The sequence below is a fragment of the Condylostylus longicornis genome, unplaced genomic scaffold (assembly GCF_029603195.1).
Source record: "Condylostylus longicornis isolate FDR11 unplaced genomic scaffold, ASM2960319v2 ptg000045l, whole genome shotgun sequence".
Taxonomy (NCBI): domain Eukaryota; kingdom Metazoa; phylum Arthropoda; class Insecta; order Diptera; family Dolichopodidae; genus Condylostylus; species Condylostylus longicornis.
The window spans coordinates 510,754-528,962 of NW_026578014.1; the positions used below are offsets into that span (position 1 = coordinate 510,754).

The 18,209-nt window shown below is 26.9% G+C and overlaps 8 protein-coding genes and 1 pseudogene across 8 annotated transcripts; 3 read left to right on the plus strand and 6 right to left on the minus strand.

The window, feature by feature from the left end:
• The first annotated feature begins 2,832 nt into the window (after positions 1-2,832).
• On the plus strand, positions 2,833-3,256 carry LOC129610551 (histone H2A-like). The gene has a single exon (XM_055523164.1). It carries the CDS (start codon positions 2,839-2,841, stop codon positions 3,211-3,213), a length of 375 nt encoding a protein of 124 aa, XP_055379139.1. The 5' UTR covers positions 2,833-2,838; the 3' UTR covers positions 3,214-3,256.
• Positions 3,257-3,806: 550 nt separating this feature from the next.
• On the minus strand, positions 3,807-5,015 carry LOC129610635 (histone H4-like; annotated as a pseudogene).
• A 1,845-nt stretch (positions 5,016-6,860) lies between these two features.
• LOC129610634 (histone H1-like) lies at positions 6,861-7,761 on the minus strand. The gene has a single exon (XM_055523265.1). The coding sequence runs from the start codon at positions 7,610-7,612 to the stop codon at positions 6,932-6,934; it is 681 nt and encodes a 226-aa protein (XP_055379240.1). The 5' UTR covers positions 7,613-7,761; the 3' UTR covers positions 6,861-6,931.
• Positions 7,762-9,803: 2,042 nt separating this feature from the next.
• Positions 9,804-10,261, minus strand: LOC129610639 (histone H2B). The gene has a single exon (XM_055523270.1). It carries the CDS (start codon positions 10,199-10,201, stop codon positions 9,830-9,832), a length of 372 nt encoding a protein of 123 aa, XP_055379245.1. The 5' UTR covers positions 10,202-10,261; the 3' UTR covers positions 9,804-9,829.
• Positions 10,262-10,485: 224 nt separating this feature from the next.
• Positions 10,486-11,022, plus strand: LOC129610637 (histone H2A). The gene has a single exon (XM_055523267.1). The coding sequence runs from the start codon at positions 10,605-10,607 to the stop codon at positions 10,977-10,979; it is 375 nt and encodes a 124-aa protein (XP_055379242.1). The 5' UTR covers positions 10,486-10,604; the 3' UTR covers positions 10,980-11,022.
• Positions 11,023-11,570: 548 nt separating this feature from the next.
• LOC129610641 (histone H4) lies at positions 11,571-12,055 on the minus strand. The gene has a single exon (XM_055523272.1). It carries the CDS (start codon positions 11,880-11,882, stop codon positions 11,571-11,573), a length of 312 nt encoding a protein of 103 aa, XP_055379247.1. The 5' UTR covers positions 11,883-12,055.
• A 1,845-nt stretch (positions 12,056-13,900) lies between these two features.
• Positions 13,901-14,801, minus strand: LOC129610633 (histone H1-like). Its single transcript, XM_055523264.1, has one exon. It carries the CDS (start codon positions 14,650-14,652, stop codon positions 13,972-13,974), a length of 681 nt encoding a protein of 226 aa, XP_055379239.1. The 5' UTR covers positions 14,653-14,801; the 3' UTR covers positions 13,901-13,971.
• A 2,042-nt stretch (positions 14,802-16,843) lies between these two features.
• Positions 16,844-17,301, minus strand: LOC129610638 (histone H2B). Its single transcript, XM_055523268.1, has one exon. The coding sequence runs from the start codon at positions 17,239-17,241 to the stop codon at positions 16,870-16,872; it is 372 nt and encodes a 123-aa protein (XP_055379243.1). The 5' UTR covers positions 17,242-17,301; the 3' UTR covers positions 16,844-16,869.
• Positions 17,302-17,525: 224 nt separating this feature from the next.
• Positions 17,526-18,062, plus strand: LOC129610636 (histone H2A). The gene has a single exon (XM_055523266.1). It carries the CDS (start codon positions 17,645-17,647, stop codon positions 18,017-18,019), a length of 375 nt encoding a protein of 124 aa, XP_055379241.1. The 5' UTR covers positions 17,526-17,644; the 3' UTR covers positions 18,020-18,062.
• The last annotated feature ends 147 nt before the right edge of the window (positions 18,063-18,209 follow it).

The window sequence follows — 18,209 nt, forward strand, 5'->3', positions numbered from 1 at the left end:
ATATTTTTAATTAGAGCTTTTAGCAAATTATTTCCTGTTCTGTATAACCGACGGCGAAGTCTCTTTTTGTATTTTATTAATTTTATAGTTAGATGGTCCAACTCTAGCAATCCTCTTTCTTTTACTCGGATTTGTGGAACCGAAGTATCGATTGCAGTTTTAATTACATTGTTGAGTAAGTCAGTTGCCTGAATTATTTCTTCATTGCTCAGGTTTCTAGTATCTGCTAGCATGTGTTGACTCAGTTCTTCTTCAATTATTCTTTGGAAAGTTGGTATGTTTGTATTTTTGTAATCCAATATGATTTTTTCTTCAGTGTTTGTAATATTTTGGTTGATAATTATTATTTCAACCGCCTTGTGGTCCGAAAAACTCTCTATTGTTGCCAGCTGTAGTGGATGGTTGTTGTTGTAACGCACGCCAATAGAGGCAGATGCTAGGAAGAAATCTATATATGAATTTTCTCTAGTTGGTTCGTGCGTCGACAGGTGATTTAAGTTGAATAACATTCCTTCGTCATCTAGCCATTCTTTCAAAGTTTTTCCTGTATTGTTGGTTGTTGAATCACCCCAGTACGGATGTCTTGCATTAAAATCTCCTCCAATTAACACATCTTCATTTTTTAGTTGGAGTAACATGTTTGTTAAATCACTTTTGATGTTTACGTTTCCCCTTTTGTTATATACGGAAACCAAATTCAGTGCCCTATTAGTTGATTGGTTGTGAACATGTACTGCACAGTATTCCAAAGTAGACATGTTATTTATGTGTAGCTTACGATATTTCAGGTTTTCTTTGAGCAATATTGCACATCCGCCACCCGCATTTTCAATTCTGTCGTTTCTTACACAGCTGTAGTTTTTGAACGTTATTTTATGCCCTGCTTTTATTCTTGTTTCACTTAACATCACCACATCCGGCTTGTTATCTTTAAGGAATTCGTTCAGGTAGTGCCTTTTGCTAAGGCTTATCAGCGAGTTTGTATTAAGTGTTATAATTTTTAATTCTGACATAATTCAAACATTATGGAGAATAAGGCATTTTTTCTATCATTGTCTGTTTGTATTTTATTGTATTTGGGTATGAAATCACCTATCTTGTTTAAACAGGTATTCAAATCCTTCCCGAAGTATTTTTGTACCTCGCTATTAATGTTGAGATATGTTTGCTTTTCTGTTACCTGTGGTCTGTTGTTTAATCCTTGTTTTGTGATGTTACTATAGCTTAAATTTTCTTGCCTGAAGATTGTTGGCACTCCACTAGTTGATTTTTTTATTTGATTTGTCGGTTTTACTTTTTGATTTTTTTGTTCTACTATTTTTAGCCTATATTGGCACTGAGAGTAATTTGCTGGATGATTTTTTCCGCAGTTAACACAAATTAGTGGTATTCCTTTAACCACTTTTTTTGTACCGTTTTCTTCTACTATAATAGTTTCTACGTTGTTTTCTTTTGATGGTATTTTGCAGTTTCCAGGACTATGATCTTCCGCGCATTTCATGCATCTGTAGGGCATGTTGCAGTTGACAGCTAAATGATTGAAACGCTGACACTTTTTGCATTGAAGAATTTTGCGACCTTTGTATTTTTCAATCTTGATGCCGAAGCCCATGAGAGATCTAAAACTTCTTAATTTCTTTAAAGAATTGACATCTTTAACTTGCACCAACCAGTTACAATTTTGTAGATGCCTAACTACGATAACTTGTATATCTGCATCCTTTTCTTTTATTCCATCCATTATTTCATCTTCATTATATGTCGTTGAAACGTTTTTTAATACGACACTAATTGGTTTTTCATTTCTTGGCGTAAATGTATAATAATTAATTTCCGCCATCTTCAACAATTCTTTTGTTTTTTGATAATCTTCTTGTATTAAGCATTGTATTTTAACTCTTTCCTTACTGATAAAAAGAGTAGTATTATCGTTTTTTAATTCGTTGTTTATTAGTTTTTGCAACTCTCTATGGTTGTCATAAAAGGCAATTATTGCCGGCGGCTTTTCAGTTTTATTTGATGTCAAATTTGTTTCGACACCGTTTATGTTTTTGCTTGTTGTTGCTGCTGTTGCAGCTGCGATTTTTGGTGCGGCTAGTTCAATTATCTTTTTCTGCCGCTTTTCAGCTGTGTTTTTATTTATAGTGCCGTTATTGCACCTTTTGTTGCCCTTTTTTAACTTAGGGTACTCGTTATCTTCTTCTTCCATTTTTTGGTTGACAGCTTCATTATCAGAAACATCACTTTCAGTTTCCGCTTCGCTTTCCAGATTTTTGAGGTTGAGTTGATGAACAAGCTCCTTATTCGTAGCCTCAAGTTGTTTTACTTTCTCCAACACAAGAACATACTGCTTGTACAGTTGTTGGAATTGTTCTTCCATCTCTTTCTCTCCTACTATATTCTCCGCTATGTTGTTTTTATATTTTCGATTTTTTTTTTTTTTTTTTTTTTTTTTTTTTTTTTTTTTTTTTTTTTTTTTTTTTATAAATGATTTTACTTTCAATGTGAACTGTTCACTTCGATGACTCAGATCCACTCTGACTGGTGAACTGATACCTATTTCTGGAATACAACAATATTTATGAATTTTGCTTTCTCCCCTCCAATAAAAATATTGACGCACATTTTACATTTGAAATTTTTTGCACCGTGTTTTAGATGAAAATAAAAAGCATAAATATTATGATATTTTCCATATAAAACATTAGTATTTGAATTGATCTGATTCAAATTTTCTGTGTTTATTGCTATAATCTACGATTGTGTACAGTACAAGTACAGTACAGATTATTAAATATTTTAAGTTGTATCAAATAAAAAAAAAAGAAATCATTAAAAATGTCAGGACGTGGTAAAGGTGGAAAAGTTAAAGGAAAAGCAAAATCTCGTTTTAATCGTGCTGGATTACAATTTCCAGTTGGTCGTATCCATCGTTTATTAAGAAAAGGTAATTATGCCGAACGTGTTGGCGCTGGAGCTCCTGTTTATTTAGCAGCTGTAATGGAATATTTAGCTGCTGAAGTTCTTGAATTGGCTGGTAATGCTGCAAGAGATAATAAAAAAACCAGAATTATTCCAAGACATCTTCAATTAGCCATCCGAAACGATGAGGAATTGAACAAATTGTTGTCGGGTGTTACAATTGCTCAAGGTGGTGTATTACCAAACATTCAAGCTGTATTATTACCAAAGAAAACTGAAAAGAAAGCCTAAATAACCTCAACGAAATTAACAATTTTACTATTTAAAACTAAAATTTAATATAGAAAAAAAAATAAAACGTCTTTTTCAAGACGACAAAAAATTTACCAAAAGAGAAATTTTAAAATTTAATATCTTTCAATTACGAATTACGAGTATCATATTGCATACATAAACAACTCAATTCAATATTCGATACAAATAAATATTTCATTTTTTCAATTTAAAAATTAAATCATTTTAATTAAAATGAACCGAATGAATGAAAAAATATTTTTAATATTTTCTAATGAATCTATGAAATCTATGAAAATTTGAAATGAAAATTATTTTAAATATTTTTTTAAAAATTTATGATCTATTAAATAATAATTTTATTTTATTTTATCTATATTATTCATTCTTTGATAAAATTAAAAATATGATTAAAGTATAAAAATTCAATTTTTTAATACGAAAAAAATTTTTCGCATTCATTTAAAATGAATTTATTATATTATTAATATTATGGAATTTAATGGAAGGGAAGCTTCATTTTAAAATACTCTTTTTATATTTTTTGATGGCCTTGAAAAAGGCCTTTTGTATATAAATATTAAAATAATTTAACCTCCAAAACCATATAGAGTACGGCCTTGTCTTTTCAATGCATAAACAACATCCATTGCAGTTACAGTCTTTCTTTTAGCATGTTCTGTATATGTAACAGCATCTCTTATAACATTTTCTAAGAAAACTTTAAGTACACCTCGTGTTTCTTCATATATCAATCCTGATATACGTTTCACACCGCCACGACGAGCTAATCTTCGAATAGCTGGTTTTGTAATACCTTGGATATTATCACGCAAAACCTTACGATGACGTTTTGCACCACCTTTTCCTAATCCTTTTCCACCTTTACCACGACCAGTCATTATTATTCAATTAAAAGTTACAAAAAAATTACAAATTAAATTTGATAAATTTACAACACAACTGAATGTTGATTACTGAACTAAATTCTTCGATTTTCCTCTTATATTTATGCATATTATTTCTTTCAATACACACACATTTTTCTTTTCAATTATTTACTACTACTACAACTCCAAAATACAACTACTATTTTATGACTTCAGTATCAGTTCCTAGCAGCGTTCCCACTTGGATACAATTGTATCCATTTGGATACATTTTTGCTTTAAATGTGAGCTTGGATACAAAGATACTCAAATCTGCTAAAATGCCGAAATTGGCTACATTTTAAAATTTTGCTGAAATATGGATACATTTTTTTCAAACACTAAATAAATATTACAAAACAGTTAAAATGCTGCTAATATTAAATCGCGAAGTTGCTTTATCATCAATAAATGTTATTTGCTGGCTATTCTAAGCAGGTTTCCGAATTTTTTACAAGAAAGTAAAAAAGATACTTTATTAACTGCCTCTTCCTGTATTCAAATTTAGAAAATTCATACAAGATCGTACCAAAAATATTTTAGTGTTAGCTAGATGTAATAGAAAATGCATTGGATGTACATATAATCTTCGAATAGCTGGTTTTGTAATACCTTGGATATTATCACGCAAAACCTTACGATGACGTTTTGCACCACCTTTTCCTAATCCTTTTCCACCTTTACCACGACCAGTCATTATTATTCAATTAAAAGTTACAAAAAAATTACAAATTAAATTTGATAAATTTACAACACAACTGAATGTTGATTACTGAACTAAATTCTTCGATTTTCCTCTTATATTTATGCATATTATTTCTTTCAATACACACACATTTTTCTTTTCAATTATTTACTACTACTACAACTCCAAAATACAACTACTATTTTATGACTTCAGTATCAGTTCCTAGTCCTACAGTCTATTGGCTAACCAAACCCAACACTTTTGCAAAGGCGGTTTGCATTCGCGCCTTTTTTCCTTTAATTAAAGTGCACTCAGCACTATGCAAATTTATACATTTCTTCGATAATAATTAATATATTTTACTTCTTTTACTACATTTTAAATCCCAATTCTACTCGTATTCTAAACATTAAAAAATAATAGAATTGTAAATTTTATAAAAATTGTATTTGGATTTGTGTTTGTGTTTGGGTTTGTGTTTGTGAAGAAATCGAGAAAACGTATTTGTATTGGTTTTTCTCATGAATACTATAAATATTTGTATGCGATGTGGTACATAAAATTATTCTTTTTGATTAGTGAAGTGAAGTGGTACACATCGTAATCGTATTCGTATTGTAATTTTTCCGGTTTCATTCTGAATAATACATTGAATTGAAAAATGGCTCGTACAAAGCAAACAGCCCGTAAATCTACTGGTGGTAAAGCACCACGTAAACAACTAGCAACTAAAGCAGCAAGAAAAAGTGCACCAGCAACTGGAGGAGTAAAAAAACCTCATCGTTACAGACCAGGTACAGTTGCTCTTCGTGAAATTAGACGTTATCAAAAGAGCACTGAATTATTAATTCGCAAATTACCATTTCAACGTTTAGTTCGTGAAATTGCTCAAGATTTCAAAACTGATTTACGCTTCCAAAGTTCCGCTGTAATGGCTTTACAAGAAGCTAGTGAAGCTTATTTAGTTGGTTTATTTGAAGATACAAATTTGTGCGCTATTCATGCTAAAAGAGTTACAATTATGCCTAAAGATATTCAATTGGCCCGTCGTATTCGTGGTGAACGTGCTTAATTATTATATTTAAATATTTTATTTAAAAATCAAACGGTCTTTTTCAAGACCATAAAATTTTGAAAAAAAAGTAAATTTAAACCAATTTGTCTATAAATAATGAGCCTTATTCTAGTTGTCGAAGTAGAGCGACGATTGTCGTTACGACTTGAATTTGATATTCTAAGCGATGATCGCAGTGACACTTGTCGGGGAATAGCGGCAAAATGTATTTCAGCCTTATTCCAGTTGTTGTTCTTTTGCGAAATATGTAGTGAAACGACGTTTTTTGTCGAAAAGTATTTAACAAGTGATAAGCAAGAAAGATACACCAAAAATCCAAATTAAAACAACAATTTAACAAAATCATAAAAAAAATCTACATAAATTAAGTCATAAAATATATACATAATTTAATTTTTGTTTTTAGCGTGAAAGTATTTATAAATTTGAAAAATTGGAAATTGAAGAATCGTTTTTTTCCACGAATATATTCAGTAAATATTGTAATAGTTTGAATAAAATAAAATGTTTGCAACTAACTTACTTGAAAAAATTAAAATTATTGTAATGGCTTACACTCCATTTGGCAAATCCAATGGATTAGAGCTGTCGCTAATCTAAAATCTTTTGATCCTTAATTGTCGTTTTTTTTAAATTTCATCACTACCGGAATGAGATGAACCCGTAAACCATAATGCAAATGACATTTTTTATTATTTAAAAATATATACACTGAAAATTTTTTTAGTTTTTTACTCGTTGAAATTTCTTTAGAAAATAAAACGCATTGAAAGTGAAACGTAAGTGACACGACAATTAGAATAAGGCTCAGTATAGAATGCATAATAAATCAATCAAAAGTTATAACAAAAATAATCTCATTCAATACTTTTCTTTAAAATTCAATTTAAAAATTCAGCATTTTTTTCATTTTACTCTTTAACTAAAATATTGTTAGCCTTAATAAAGGCTTTTTTATATACAGTATACGGATGTACTTACATTCATATACATCATTATTTAAATTCAGATGGTAAAAGTACTTTATTTTTTTCCTGCAGGTTTTTTGGCAACTGCTTTTTTTGCTCCAACTGATGCTTTTTTTGGTTTGGGAGCTTTAGGTTTTTTTACATCACTTTTAGATGCTTTTGTAGATTTTTGTTTTGGTGACTTACTTTTTACTGTTCCAGCTTTTTTGGCTGCTTTTGCAGCAGATTTTTCAGATTTTTTCTTTTCACTAGATACCTTTTTTGCCGCAGATTTCTTTTTATCTCCAGAAGCAGATTTTTTTGCTGTTGTTGCACTAGTAGCTTTTTTAGGTTTTTTCTCTCCAGCTGCTTTTACCTTCTTAACTTTTGGTTTAGGTTTAGATTCCTTTTTAGGTTTGGTTGCTGCAGCCGATAATTTAAATGATCCAGATGCACCTTTGCCTTTCGTTTGGATATATTTTCCATTTTCAACAGATGATTTTAAATGTTTTTTTATAAATGGAGCCAATTTATCTGCATCAACTTTATAATTTGCAGCTAAATATTTTTTTATTGCTAATAATGATGAGCCACCACGTTCTTTTAGTGTTTTAATTGCAGCATCTACCATTTGAGATGTTGGTGGATGAGTAGGTTTAGCTTTTGGCTTTTTAACTCCACTTGAAGCTTTCTTAGCCGCTTTTTTTGCTTCTACTGGTGCTGCTGGAGAAACTGCTACTTCTGCGTTTTCGGCCATATTTTTAAATCCAAAAAATTACTTTTACTTTATAATTTTAAAATAAAAATTCAAATTCTTATAAAATTACAACTTTTAAATATATGTATGAGTTTCACTTTGAAGTATATTTTATTCTTGTTATACGAGTATTTATTATTTTGTTTGCTTGCTACACAAATACAAAATATTGGAAATTTTGTTCGCAACAAAAATTATAGCCTTAAAAAACATGAGAATTACATAGAGTCGATATACAAATATTTTTACTATAATTTTAAAACATCCTTTAAATTTATTTGATACCCTATCACTATTTTTACTATTTTTCTCATTAAAGTCAAACAATTCTTAAAAATATATTTCAGTTTTAAAATTTACATATTATGTAATTATTAAAAATATATAAAATTTGCAAAATATATTTGAATTAATATGAAAATTTCACTTAAATTTACTCAAAGTCCTTCGTAATTTTAACTTCTTATGAATATTATTATTAAATATTAGTATTATTTAATTTTATATAAGTATTTTAAAACATTTATAATATTTTTCAAATTTATAAAATTCATTTAAAACACAATTGTCTCATAAAAATATAATAATAAATAGAAAAATCTTAGTTAAATGATGATTATTCCAAGCAATAATTTCTAAATTGGAATTTTTCTTCTAATTAAATTTTAAAATATTTATTAAGTTTTTTTATTCTTTTAAGCAATTAATCTGTTTATTTTTGTTATAATTTTTTAAATATTATTTGAAAAACATATATTTAAATAATTTTACAAAATAAATATATAAAATATAAATTAATAAAAAAGGAAATAAGTATGCATGTACATATTGTATATGCTTTTGTTCTATAAGTTACAAAAATTCTTTTTTTTTTTTTTAATAAAACAACACTAATAATACAATATTAATAATAAAATCTTATTTTAAGTGGATTTTATATAAAATCAAATATTAAGTTTTAATAGAAAATTAATATTCTAAAGTATTAAATCAAGGTGGATAAATATACATGGGTATATAATGGTTTTATACGTATATAATAAGGGCTACTAAAATGAAATCAATCATAAAACATCAAAATTTAAGATAATTAAGATATAAGATTAAGTACATTGTTGTGTAATAAATTATGAACATGTTTTTATGTATATATATATATATATATATGCGTATGAATGTTATATGGTATTTAAAAATCACAAATTTTGTTTACAAGATACAGATTTTATAGCATTCAAGTATTCAATATAGATCTTGTTATTAAATTGAAAATTATAGCAATTTGTTGAAATTTGACTTCCACAATTAAGTCTGGCCGATAGGGAGAAATATAAATTAGTGCTAAAGAAATCATTTGTACACATTTAATCAAATAAGACACTATTTTATATATAAAGATACATATATCATAAACAACATTAAGTAGAATTTTTAGTATAAGCATATAGGTATACACGTATAAATTTAAAAAAAAGTATCACTCTTAATAAATAATTATACATAATATTAATATGAATATAAATGTACTCATATGATTTTGAAAAATCATTTGTACAAATAAATAAGTTTGTACAGAACTTCTAGAATACAAAATAACCATAATGATACTCGTAATATGGACTCGTATACATATTATACATAAAAGCCTAAACAAATGAATTGCAAAATATGAAATACTACATGAAAATAGATTAAATACAATATGGTCAGATAAAATTATATAATAACTAAAGATTTGAGAAAAAAATTAAAAGATATTAGTTAATTTAAGTGATATTGACTTGGAAGATCATTAATAACTACTAAAGTTAAGTAACAATAATTTTATTGATGAATTTATAAAAACATCATTATGCATAAGTTTAAAATATATATTTTTTTAATATAGTTGTACTAAGATACAAGCTATTATTAGTATTTGGGTATAGATATTATACTACCCTCTATCATGTGTGTATACGTGTGTTTTAATATTTATAAAAATTTTAAACAGATTAAAAAACGTATGTATGTACAAGGTTACATACATTTTAAAATATCTATATGTCATTTGGTATTTAAAATTTATTTGAGAAAAAATCTGTAATAAATACCTATGTATATATACAACTATGTAGTTGATTTTATATTCTTTACTCTTAAAATAGTATTTTATAGTCCTTAAAAGGACTTTTTTTTAATTTTAAGCGAATATTATTTGCGTACGGTCAAATTTATTTATTTTGAACTTGTATATTTAGTAACAGCTTTTGTACCTTCACTTACAGCATGTTTTGCTAGTTCGCCAGGTAATAATAATCTAACAGCAGTTTGAATTTCACGACTAGTTATTGTTGATCGTTTATTGTAATGTGCTAAACGAGAAGCTTCTGCTGCGATTCTTTCAAATATATCATTTACGAAACTGTTCATGATACTCATAGCTTTTGAAGAAATTCCAGTATCTGGATGAACTTGCTTCAAAACTTTGTAAATGTAAATAGCATAACTTTCCTTACGTTTACGTTTCTTTTTCTTATCACTTTTCGAAATGTTTTTTTGAGCTTTGCCAGCTTTTTTTGCTGCTTTTCCGCTTGTTTTTGGTGGCATTTTTTACTATCCTTCTGCTTTTGCTTTTACTACAAAAATTTCTTCAATTTCAATTCAATACAATACAAATATGAATATGAATTTAGATGTAGATGTAGATGTAGAATACACAATTGATACCTATTTCTGGAATACAACAATATTTATGAATTTTGCTTTCTCCCCTCCAATAAAAATATTGACGCACATTTTACGTTTGAAATTTTTTGCACCGTGTTTTAGATGAAAATAAAAAGCATAAATATTATGATATTTTCCATATAAAACATTAGTATTTGAATTGATCTGATTCAAATTTTCTGTGTTTATTGCTATAATCTACGATTGTGTACAGTACAAGTACAGTACAGATTATTAAATATTTTAAGTTGTATCAAATAAAAAAAAAAAGAAATCATTAAAAATGTCAGGACGTGGTAAAGGTGGAAAAGTTAAAGGAAAAGCAAAATCTCGTTCTAATCGTGCTGGATTACAATTTCCAGTTGGTCGTATCCATCGTTTATTAAGAAAAGGTAATTATGCCGAACGTGTTGGCGCTGGAGCTCCTGTTTATTTAGCAGCTGTAATGGAATATTTAGCTGCTGAAGTTCTTGAATTGGCTGGTAATGCTGCAAGAGATAATAAAAAAACCAGAATTATTCCAAGACATCTTCAATTAGCCATCCGAAACGATGAGGAATTGAACAAATTGTTGTCGGGTGTTACAATTGCTCAAGGTGGTGTATTACCAAACATTCAAGCTGTATTATTACCAAAGAAAACTGAAAAGAAAGCCTAAATAACCTCAACGAAATTAACAATTTTACTATTTAAAACTAAAATTTAATATAGAAAAAAAATAAAACGTCTTTTTCAAGACGACAAAAAATTTATTAAAAGAGAAATTTTAAAATTTAATATCTTTCAATTACGAATTACGAGTATCATATTGCATACATAACAACTCAATTCAATATTCGATACAAATAAATATTTCATTTTTTCAATTTAAAAATTAAATCATTTTAATTAAAATGAACCGAATGAATGAAAAAATATTTTTAATATTTTCTAATGAATCTATGAAATCTATGAAAATTTGAAATGAAAATTATTTTAAATATTTTTTTAAAAATTTATGATCTATTAAATAATAATTTTATTTTATTTTATCTATATTATTCATTCTTTGATAAAATTAAAAATATGATTAAAGTATAAAAATTCAATTTTTTAATACGAAAAAAATTTTTCGCATTCATTTAAAATGAATTTATTATATTATTAATATTATGGAATTTAATGGAAGGGAAGCTTCATTTTAAAATACTCTTTTTATATTTTTTGATGGCCTTGAAAAAGGCCTTTTGTATATAAATATTAAAATAATTTAACCTCCAAAACCATATAGAGTACGGCCTTGTCTTTTCAATGCATAAACAACATCCATTGCAGTTACAGTCTTTCTTTTAGCATGTTCTGTATATGTAACAGCATCTCTTATAACATTTTCTAAGAAAACTTTAAGTACACCTCGTGTTTCTTCATATATCAATCCTGATATACGTTTCACACCGCCACGACGAGCTAATCTTCGAATAGCTGGTTTTGTAATACCTTGGATATTATCACGCAAAACCTTACGATGACGTTTTGCACCACCTTTTCCTAATCCTTTTCCACCTTTACCACGACCAGTCATTATTATTCAATTAAAAGTTACAAAAAAATTACAAATTAAATTTGATAAATTTACAACACAACTGAATGTTGATTACTGAACTAAATTCTTCGATTTTCCTCTTATATTTATGCATATTATTTCTTTCAATACACACACATTTTTCTTTTCAATTATTTACTACTACTACAACTCCAAAATACAACTACTATTTTATGACTTCAGTATCAGTTCCTAGTCCTACAGTCTATTGGCTAACCAAACCCAACACTTTTGCAAAGGCGGTTTGCATTCGCGCCTTTTTTCCTTTAATTAAAGTGCACTCAGCACTATGCAAATTTATACATTTCTTCGATAATAATTAATATATTTTACTTCTTTTACTACATTTTAAATCCCAATTCTACTCGTATTCTAAACATTAAAAAATAATAGAATTGTAAATTTTATAAAAATTGTATTTGGATTTGTGTTTGTGTTTGGGTTTGTGTTTGTGAAGAAATCGAGAAAACGTATTTGTATTGGTTTTTCTCATGAATACTATAAATATTTGTATGCGATGTGGTACATAAAATTATTCTTTTTGATTAGTGAAGTGAAGTGGTACACATCGTAATCGTATTCGTATTGTAATTTTTCCGGTTTCATTCTGAATAATACATTGAATTGAAAAATGGCTCGTACAAAGCAAACAGCCCGTAAATCTACTGGTGGTAAAGCACCACGTAAACAACTAGCAACTAAAGCAGCAAGAAAAAGTGCACCAGCAACTGGAGGAGTAAAAAAACCTCATCGTTACAGACCAGGTACAGTTGCTCTTCGTGAAATTAGACGTTATCAAAAGAGCACTGAATTATTAATTCGCAAATTACCATTTCAACGTTTAGTTCGTGAAATTGCTCAAGATTTCAAAACTGATTTACGCTTCCAAAGTTCCGCTGTAATGGCTTTACAAGAAGCTAGTGAAGCTTATTTAGTTGGTTTATTTGAAGATACAAATTTGTGCGCTATTCATGCTAAAAGAGTTACAATTATGCCTAAAGATATTCAATTGGCCCGTCGTATTCGTGGTGAACGTGCTTAATTATTATATTTAAATATTTTATTTAAAAATCAAACGGTCTTTTTCAAGACCATAAAATTTTGAAAAAAAAGTAAATTTAAACCAATTTGTCTATAAATAATGAGCCTTATTCTAGTTGTCGAAGTAGAGCGACGATTGTCGTTACGACTTGAATTTGATATTCTAAGCGATGATCGCAGTGACACTTGTCGGGGAATAGCGGCAAAATGTATTTCAGCCTTATTCCAGTTGTTGTTCTTTTGCGAAATATGTAGTGAAACGACGTTTTTTGTCGAAAAGTATTTAACAAGTGATAAGCAAGAAAGATACACCAAAAATCCAAATTAAAACAACAATTTAACAAAATCATAAAAAAAATCTACATAAATTAAGTCATAAAATATATACATAATTTAATTTTTGTTTTTAGCGTGAAAGTATTTATAAATTTGAAAAATTGGAAATTGAAGAATCGTTTTTTTCCACGAATATATTCAGTAAATATTGTAATAGTTTGAATAAAATAAAATGTTTGCAACTAACTTACTTGAAAAAATTAAAATTATTGTAATGGCTTACACTCCATTTGGCAAATCCAATGGATTAGAGCTGTCGCTAATCTAAAATCTTTTGATCCTTAATTGTCGTTTTTTTTAAATTTCATCACTACCGGAATGAGCTGAACCCGTAAACCATAATGCAAATGACATTTTTTATTATTTAAAAATATATACACTGAAAATTTTTTTAGTTTTTTACTCGTTGAAATTTCTTTAGAAAATAAAACGCATTGAGAGTGAAACGTAAGTGACACGACAATTAGAATAAGGCTCAGTATAGAATGCATAATAAATCAATCAAAAGTTATAACAAAAATAATCTCATTCAATACTTTTCTTTAAAATTCAATTTAAAAATTCAGCATTTTTTTCATTTTACTCTTTAACTAAAATATTGTTAGCCTTAATAAAGGCTTTTTTATATACAGTATACGGATGTACTTACATTCATATACATCATTATTTAAATTCAGATGGTAAAAGTACTTTATTTTTTTCCTGCAGGTTTTTTGGCAACTGCTTTTTTTGCTCCAACTGATGCTTTTTTTGGTTTGGGAGCTTTAGGTTTTTTTACATCACTTTTAGATGCTTTTGTAGATTTTTGTTTTGGTGACTTACTTTTTACTGTTCCAGCTTTTTTGGCTGCTTTTGCAGCAGATTTTTCAGATTTTTTCTTTTCACTAGATACCTTTTTTGCCGCAGATTTCTTTTTATCTCCAGAAGCAGATTTTTTTGCTGTTGTTGCACTAGTAGCTTTTTTAGGTTTTTTCTCTCCAGCTGCTTTTACCTTCTTAACTTTTGGTTTAGGTTTAGATTCCTTTTTAGGTTTGGTTGCTGCAGCCGATAATTTAAATGATCCAGATGCACCTTTGCCTTTCGTTTGGATATATTTTCCATTTTCAACAGATGATTTTAAATGTTTTTTTATAAATGGAGCCAATTTATCTGCATCAACTTTATAATTTGCAGCTAAATATTTTTTTATTGCTAATAATGATGAGCCACCACGTTCTTTTAGTGTTTTAATTGCAGCATCTACCATTTGAGATGTTGGTGGATGAGTAGGTTTAGCTTTTGGCTTTTTAACTCCACTTGAAGCTTTCTTAGCCGCTTTTTTTGCTTCTACTGGTGCTGCTGGAGAAACTGCTACTTCTGCGTTTTCGGCCATATTTTTAAATCCAAAAAATTACTTTTACTTTATAATTTTAAAATAAAAATTCAAATTCTTATAAAATTACAACTTTTAAATATATGTATGAGTTTCACTTTGAAGTATATTTTATTCTTGTTATACGAGTATTTATTATTTTGTTTGCTTGCTACACAAATACAAAATATTGGAAATTTTGTTCGCAACAAAAATTATAGCCTTAAAAAACATGAGAATTACATAGAGTCGATATACAAATATTTTTACTATAATTTTAAAACATCCTTTAAATTTATTTGATACCCTATCACTATTTTTACTATTTTTCTCATTAAAGTCAAACAATTCTTAAAAATATATTTCAGTTTTAAAATTTACATATTATGTAATTATTAAAAATATATAAAATTTGCAAAATATATTTGAATTAATATGAAAATTTCACTTAAATTTACTCAAAGTCCTTCGTAATTTTAACTTCTTATGAATATTATTATTAAATATTAGTATTATTTAATTTTATATAAGTATTTTAAAACATTTATAATATTTTTCAAATTTATAAAATTCATTTAAAACACAATTGTCTCATAAAAATATAATAATAAATAGAAAAATCTTAGTTAAATGATGATTATTCCAAGCAATAATTTCTAAATTGGAATTTTTCTTCTAATTAAATTTTAAAATATTTATTAAGTTTTTTTATTCTTTTAAGCAATTAATCTGTTTATTTTTGTTATAATTTTTTAAATATTATTTGAAAAACATATATTTAAATAATTTTACAAAATAAATATATAAAATATAAATTAATAAAAAAGGAAATAAGTATGCATGTACATATTGTATATGCTTTTGTTCTATAAGTTACAAAAATTCTTTTTTTTTTTTTTAATAAAACAACACTAATAATACAATATTAATAATAAAATCTTATTTTAAGTGGATTTTATATAAAATCAAATATTAAGTTTTAATAGAAAATTAATATTCTAAAGTATTAAATCAAGGTGGATAAATATACATGGGTATATAATGGTTTTATACGTATATAATAAGGGCTACTAAAATGAAATCAATCATAAAACATCAAAATTTAAGATAATTAAGATATAAGATTAAGTACATTGTTGTGTAATAAATTATGAACATGTTTTTATGTATATATATATATATATATATGCGTATGAATGTTATATGGTATTTAAAAATCACAAATTTTGTTTACAAGATACAGATTTTATAGCATTCAAGTATTCAATATAGATCTTGTTATTAAATTGAAAATTATAGCAATTTGTTGAAATTTGACTTCCACAATTAAGTCTGGCCGATAGGGAGAAATATAAATTAGTGCTAAAGAAATCATTTGTACACATTTAATCAAATAAGACACTATTTTATATATAAAGATACATATATCATAAACAACATTAAGTAGAATTTTTAGTATAAGCATATAGGTATACACGTATAAATTTAAAAAAAAGTATCACTCTTAATAAATAATTATACATAATATTAATATGAATATAAATGTACTCATATGATTTTGAAAAATCATTTGTACAAATAAATAAGTTTGTACAGAACTTCTAGAATACAAAATAACCATAATGATACTCGTAATATGGACTCGTATACATATTATACATAAAAGCCTAAACAAATGAATTGCAAAATATGAAATACTACATGAAAATAGATTAAATACAATATGGTCAGATAAAATTATATAATAACTAAAGATTTGAGAAAAAAATTAAAAGATATTAGTTAATTTAAGTGATATTGACTTGGAAGATCATTAATAACTACTAAAGTTAAGTAACAATAATTTTATTGATGAATTTATAAAAACATCATTATGCATAAGTTTAAAATATATATTTTTTTAATATAGTTGTACTAAGATACAAGCTATTATTAGTATTTGGGTATAGATATTATACTACCCTCTATCATGTGTGTATACGTGTGTTTTAATATTTATAAAAATTTTAAACAGATTAAAAAACGTATGTATGTACAAGGTTACATACATTTTAAAATATCTATATGTCATTTGGTATTTAAAATTTATTTGAGAAAAAATCTGTAATAAATACCTATGTATATATACAACTATGTAGTTGATTTTATATTCTTTACTCTTAAAATAGTATTTTATAGTCCTTAAAAGGACTTTTTTTTAATTTTAAGCGAATATTATTTGCGTACGGTCAAATTTATTTATTTTGAACTTGTATATTTAGTAACAGCTTTTGTACCTTCACTTACAGCATGTTTTGCTAGTTCGCCAGGTAATAATAATCTAACAGCAGTTTGAATTTCACGACTAGTTATTGTTGATCGTTTATTGTAATGTGCTAAACGAGAAGCTTCTGCTGCGATTCTTTCAAATATATCATTTACGAAACTGTTCATGATACTCATAGCTTTTGAAGAAATTCCAGTATCTGGATGAACTTGCTTCAAAACTTTGTAAATGTAAATAGCATAACTTTCCTTACGTTTACGTTTCTTTTTCTTATCACTTTTCGAAATGTTTTTTTGAGCTTTGCCAGCTTTTTTTGCTGCTTTTCCGCTTGTTTTTGGTGGCATTTTTTACTATCCTTCTGCTTTTGCTTTTACTACAAAAATTTCTTCAATTTCAATTCAATACAATACAAATATGAATATGAATTTAGATGTAGATGTAGATGTAGAATACACAATTGATACCTATTTCTGGAATACAACAATATTTATGAATTTTGCTTTCTCCCCTCCAATAAAAATATTGACGCACATTTTACGTTTGAAATTTTTTGCACCGTGTTTTAGATGAAAATAAAAAGCATAAATATTATGATATTTTCCATATAAAACATTAGTATTTGAATTGATCTGATTCAAATTTTCTGTGTTTATTGCTATAATCTACGATTGTGTACAGTACAAGTACAGTACAGATTATTAAATATTTTAAGTTGTATCAAATAAAAAAAAAAAGAAATCATTAAAAATGTCAGGACGTGGTAAAGGTGGAAAAGTTAAAGGAAAAGCAAAATCTCGTTCTAATCGTGCTGGATTACAATTTCCAGTTGGTCGTATCCATCGTTTATTAAGAAAAGGTAATTATGCCGAACGTGTTGGCGCTGGAGCTCCTGTTTATTTAGCAGCTGTAATGGAATATTTAGCTGCTGAAGTTCTTGAATTGGCTGGTAATGCTGCAAGAGATAATAAAAAAACCAGAATTATTCCAAGACATCTTCAATTAGCCATCCGAAACGATGAGGAATTGAACAAATTGTTGTCGGGTGTTACAATTGCTCAAGGTGGTGTATTACCAAACATTCAAGCTGTATTATTACCAAAGAAAACTGAAAAGAAAGCCTAAATAACCTCAACGAAATTAACAATTTTACTATTTAAAACTAAAATTTAATATAGAAAAAAAATAAAACGTCTTTTTCAAGACGACAAAAAATTTATTAAAAGAGAAATTTTAAAATTTAATATCTTTCAATTACGAATTACGAGTATCATATTGCATACATAACAACTCAATTCAATATTCGATACAAATA

Excerpts from the sequence above, each read along its gene's own strand:
- LOC129610634 (XM_055523265.1), bottom strand. The coding sequence starts at position 7,612 with ATGGCCGAAAACGCAGAAGTAGCAGTTTCTCCAGCAGCACCAGTAGAA.
- LOC129610633 (XM_055523264.1), bottom strand. The coding sequence starts at position 14,652 with ATGGCCGAAAACGCAGAAGTAGCAGTTTCTCCAGCAGCACCAGTAGAA.
- LOC129610637 (XM_055523267.1), top strand. The coding sequence starts at position 10,605 with ATGTCAGGACGTGGTAAAGGTGGAAAAGTTAAAGGAAAAGCAAAATCT.
- LOC129610636 (XM_055523266.1), top strand. The coding sequence starts at position 17,645 with ATGTCAGGACGTGGTAAAGGTGGAAAAGTTAAAGGAAAAGCAAAATCT.
- LOC129610551 (XM_055523164.1), top strand. The coding sequence starts at position 2,839 with ATGTCAGGACGTGGTAAAGGTGGAAAAGTTAAAGGAAAAGCAAAATCT.
- LOC129610638 (XM_055523268.1), bottom strand. The coding sequence starts at position 17,241 with ATGCCACCAAAAACAAGCGGAAAAGCAGCAAAAAAAGCTGGCAAAGCT.
- LOC129610639 (XM_055523270.1), bottom strand. The coding sequence starts at position 10,201 with ATGCCACCAAAAACAAGCGGAAAAGCAGCAAAAAAAGCTGGCAAAGCT.
- LOC129610641 (XM_055523272.1), bottom strand. The coding sequence starts at position 11,882 with ATGACTGGTCGTGGTAAAGGTGGAAAAGGATTAGGAAAAGGTGGTGCA.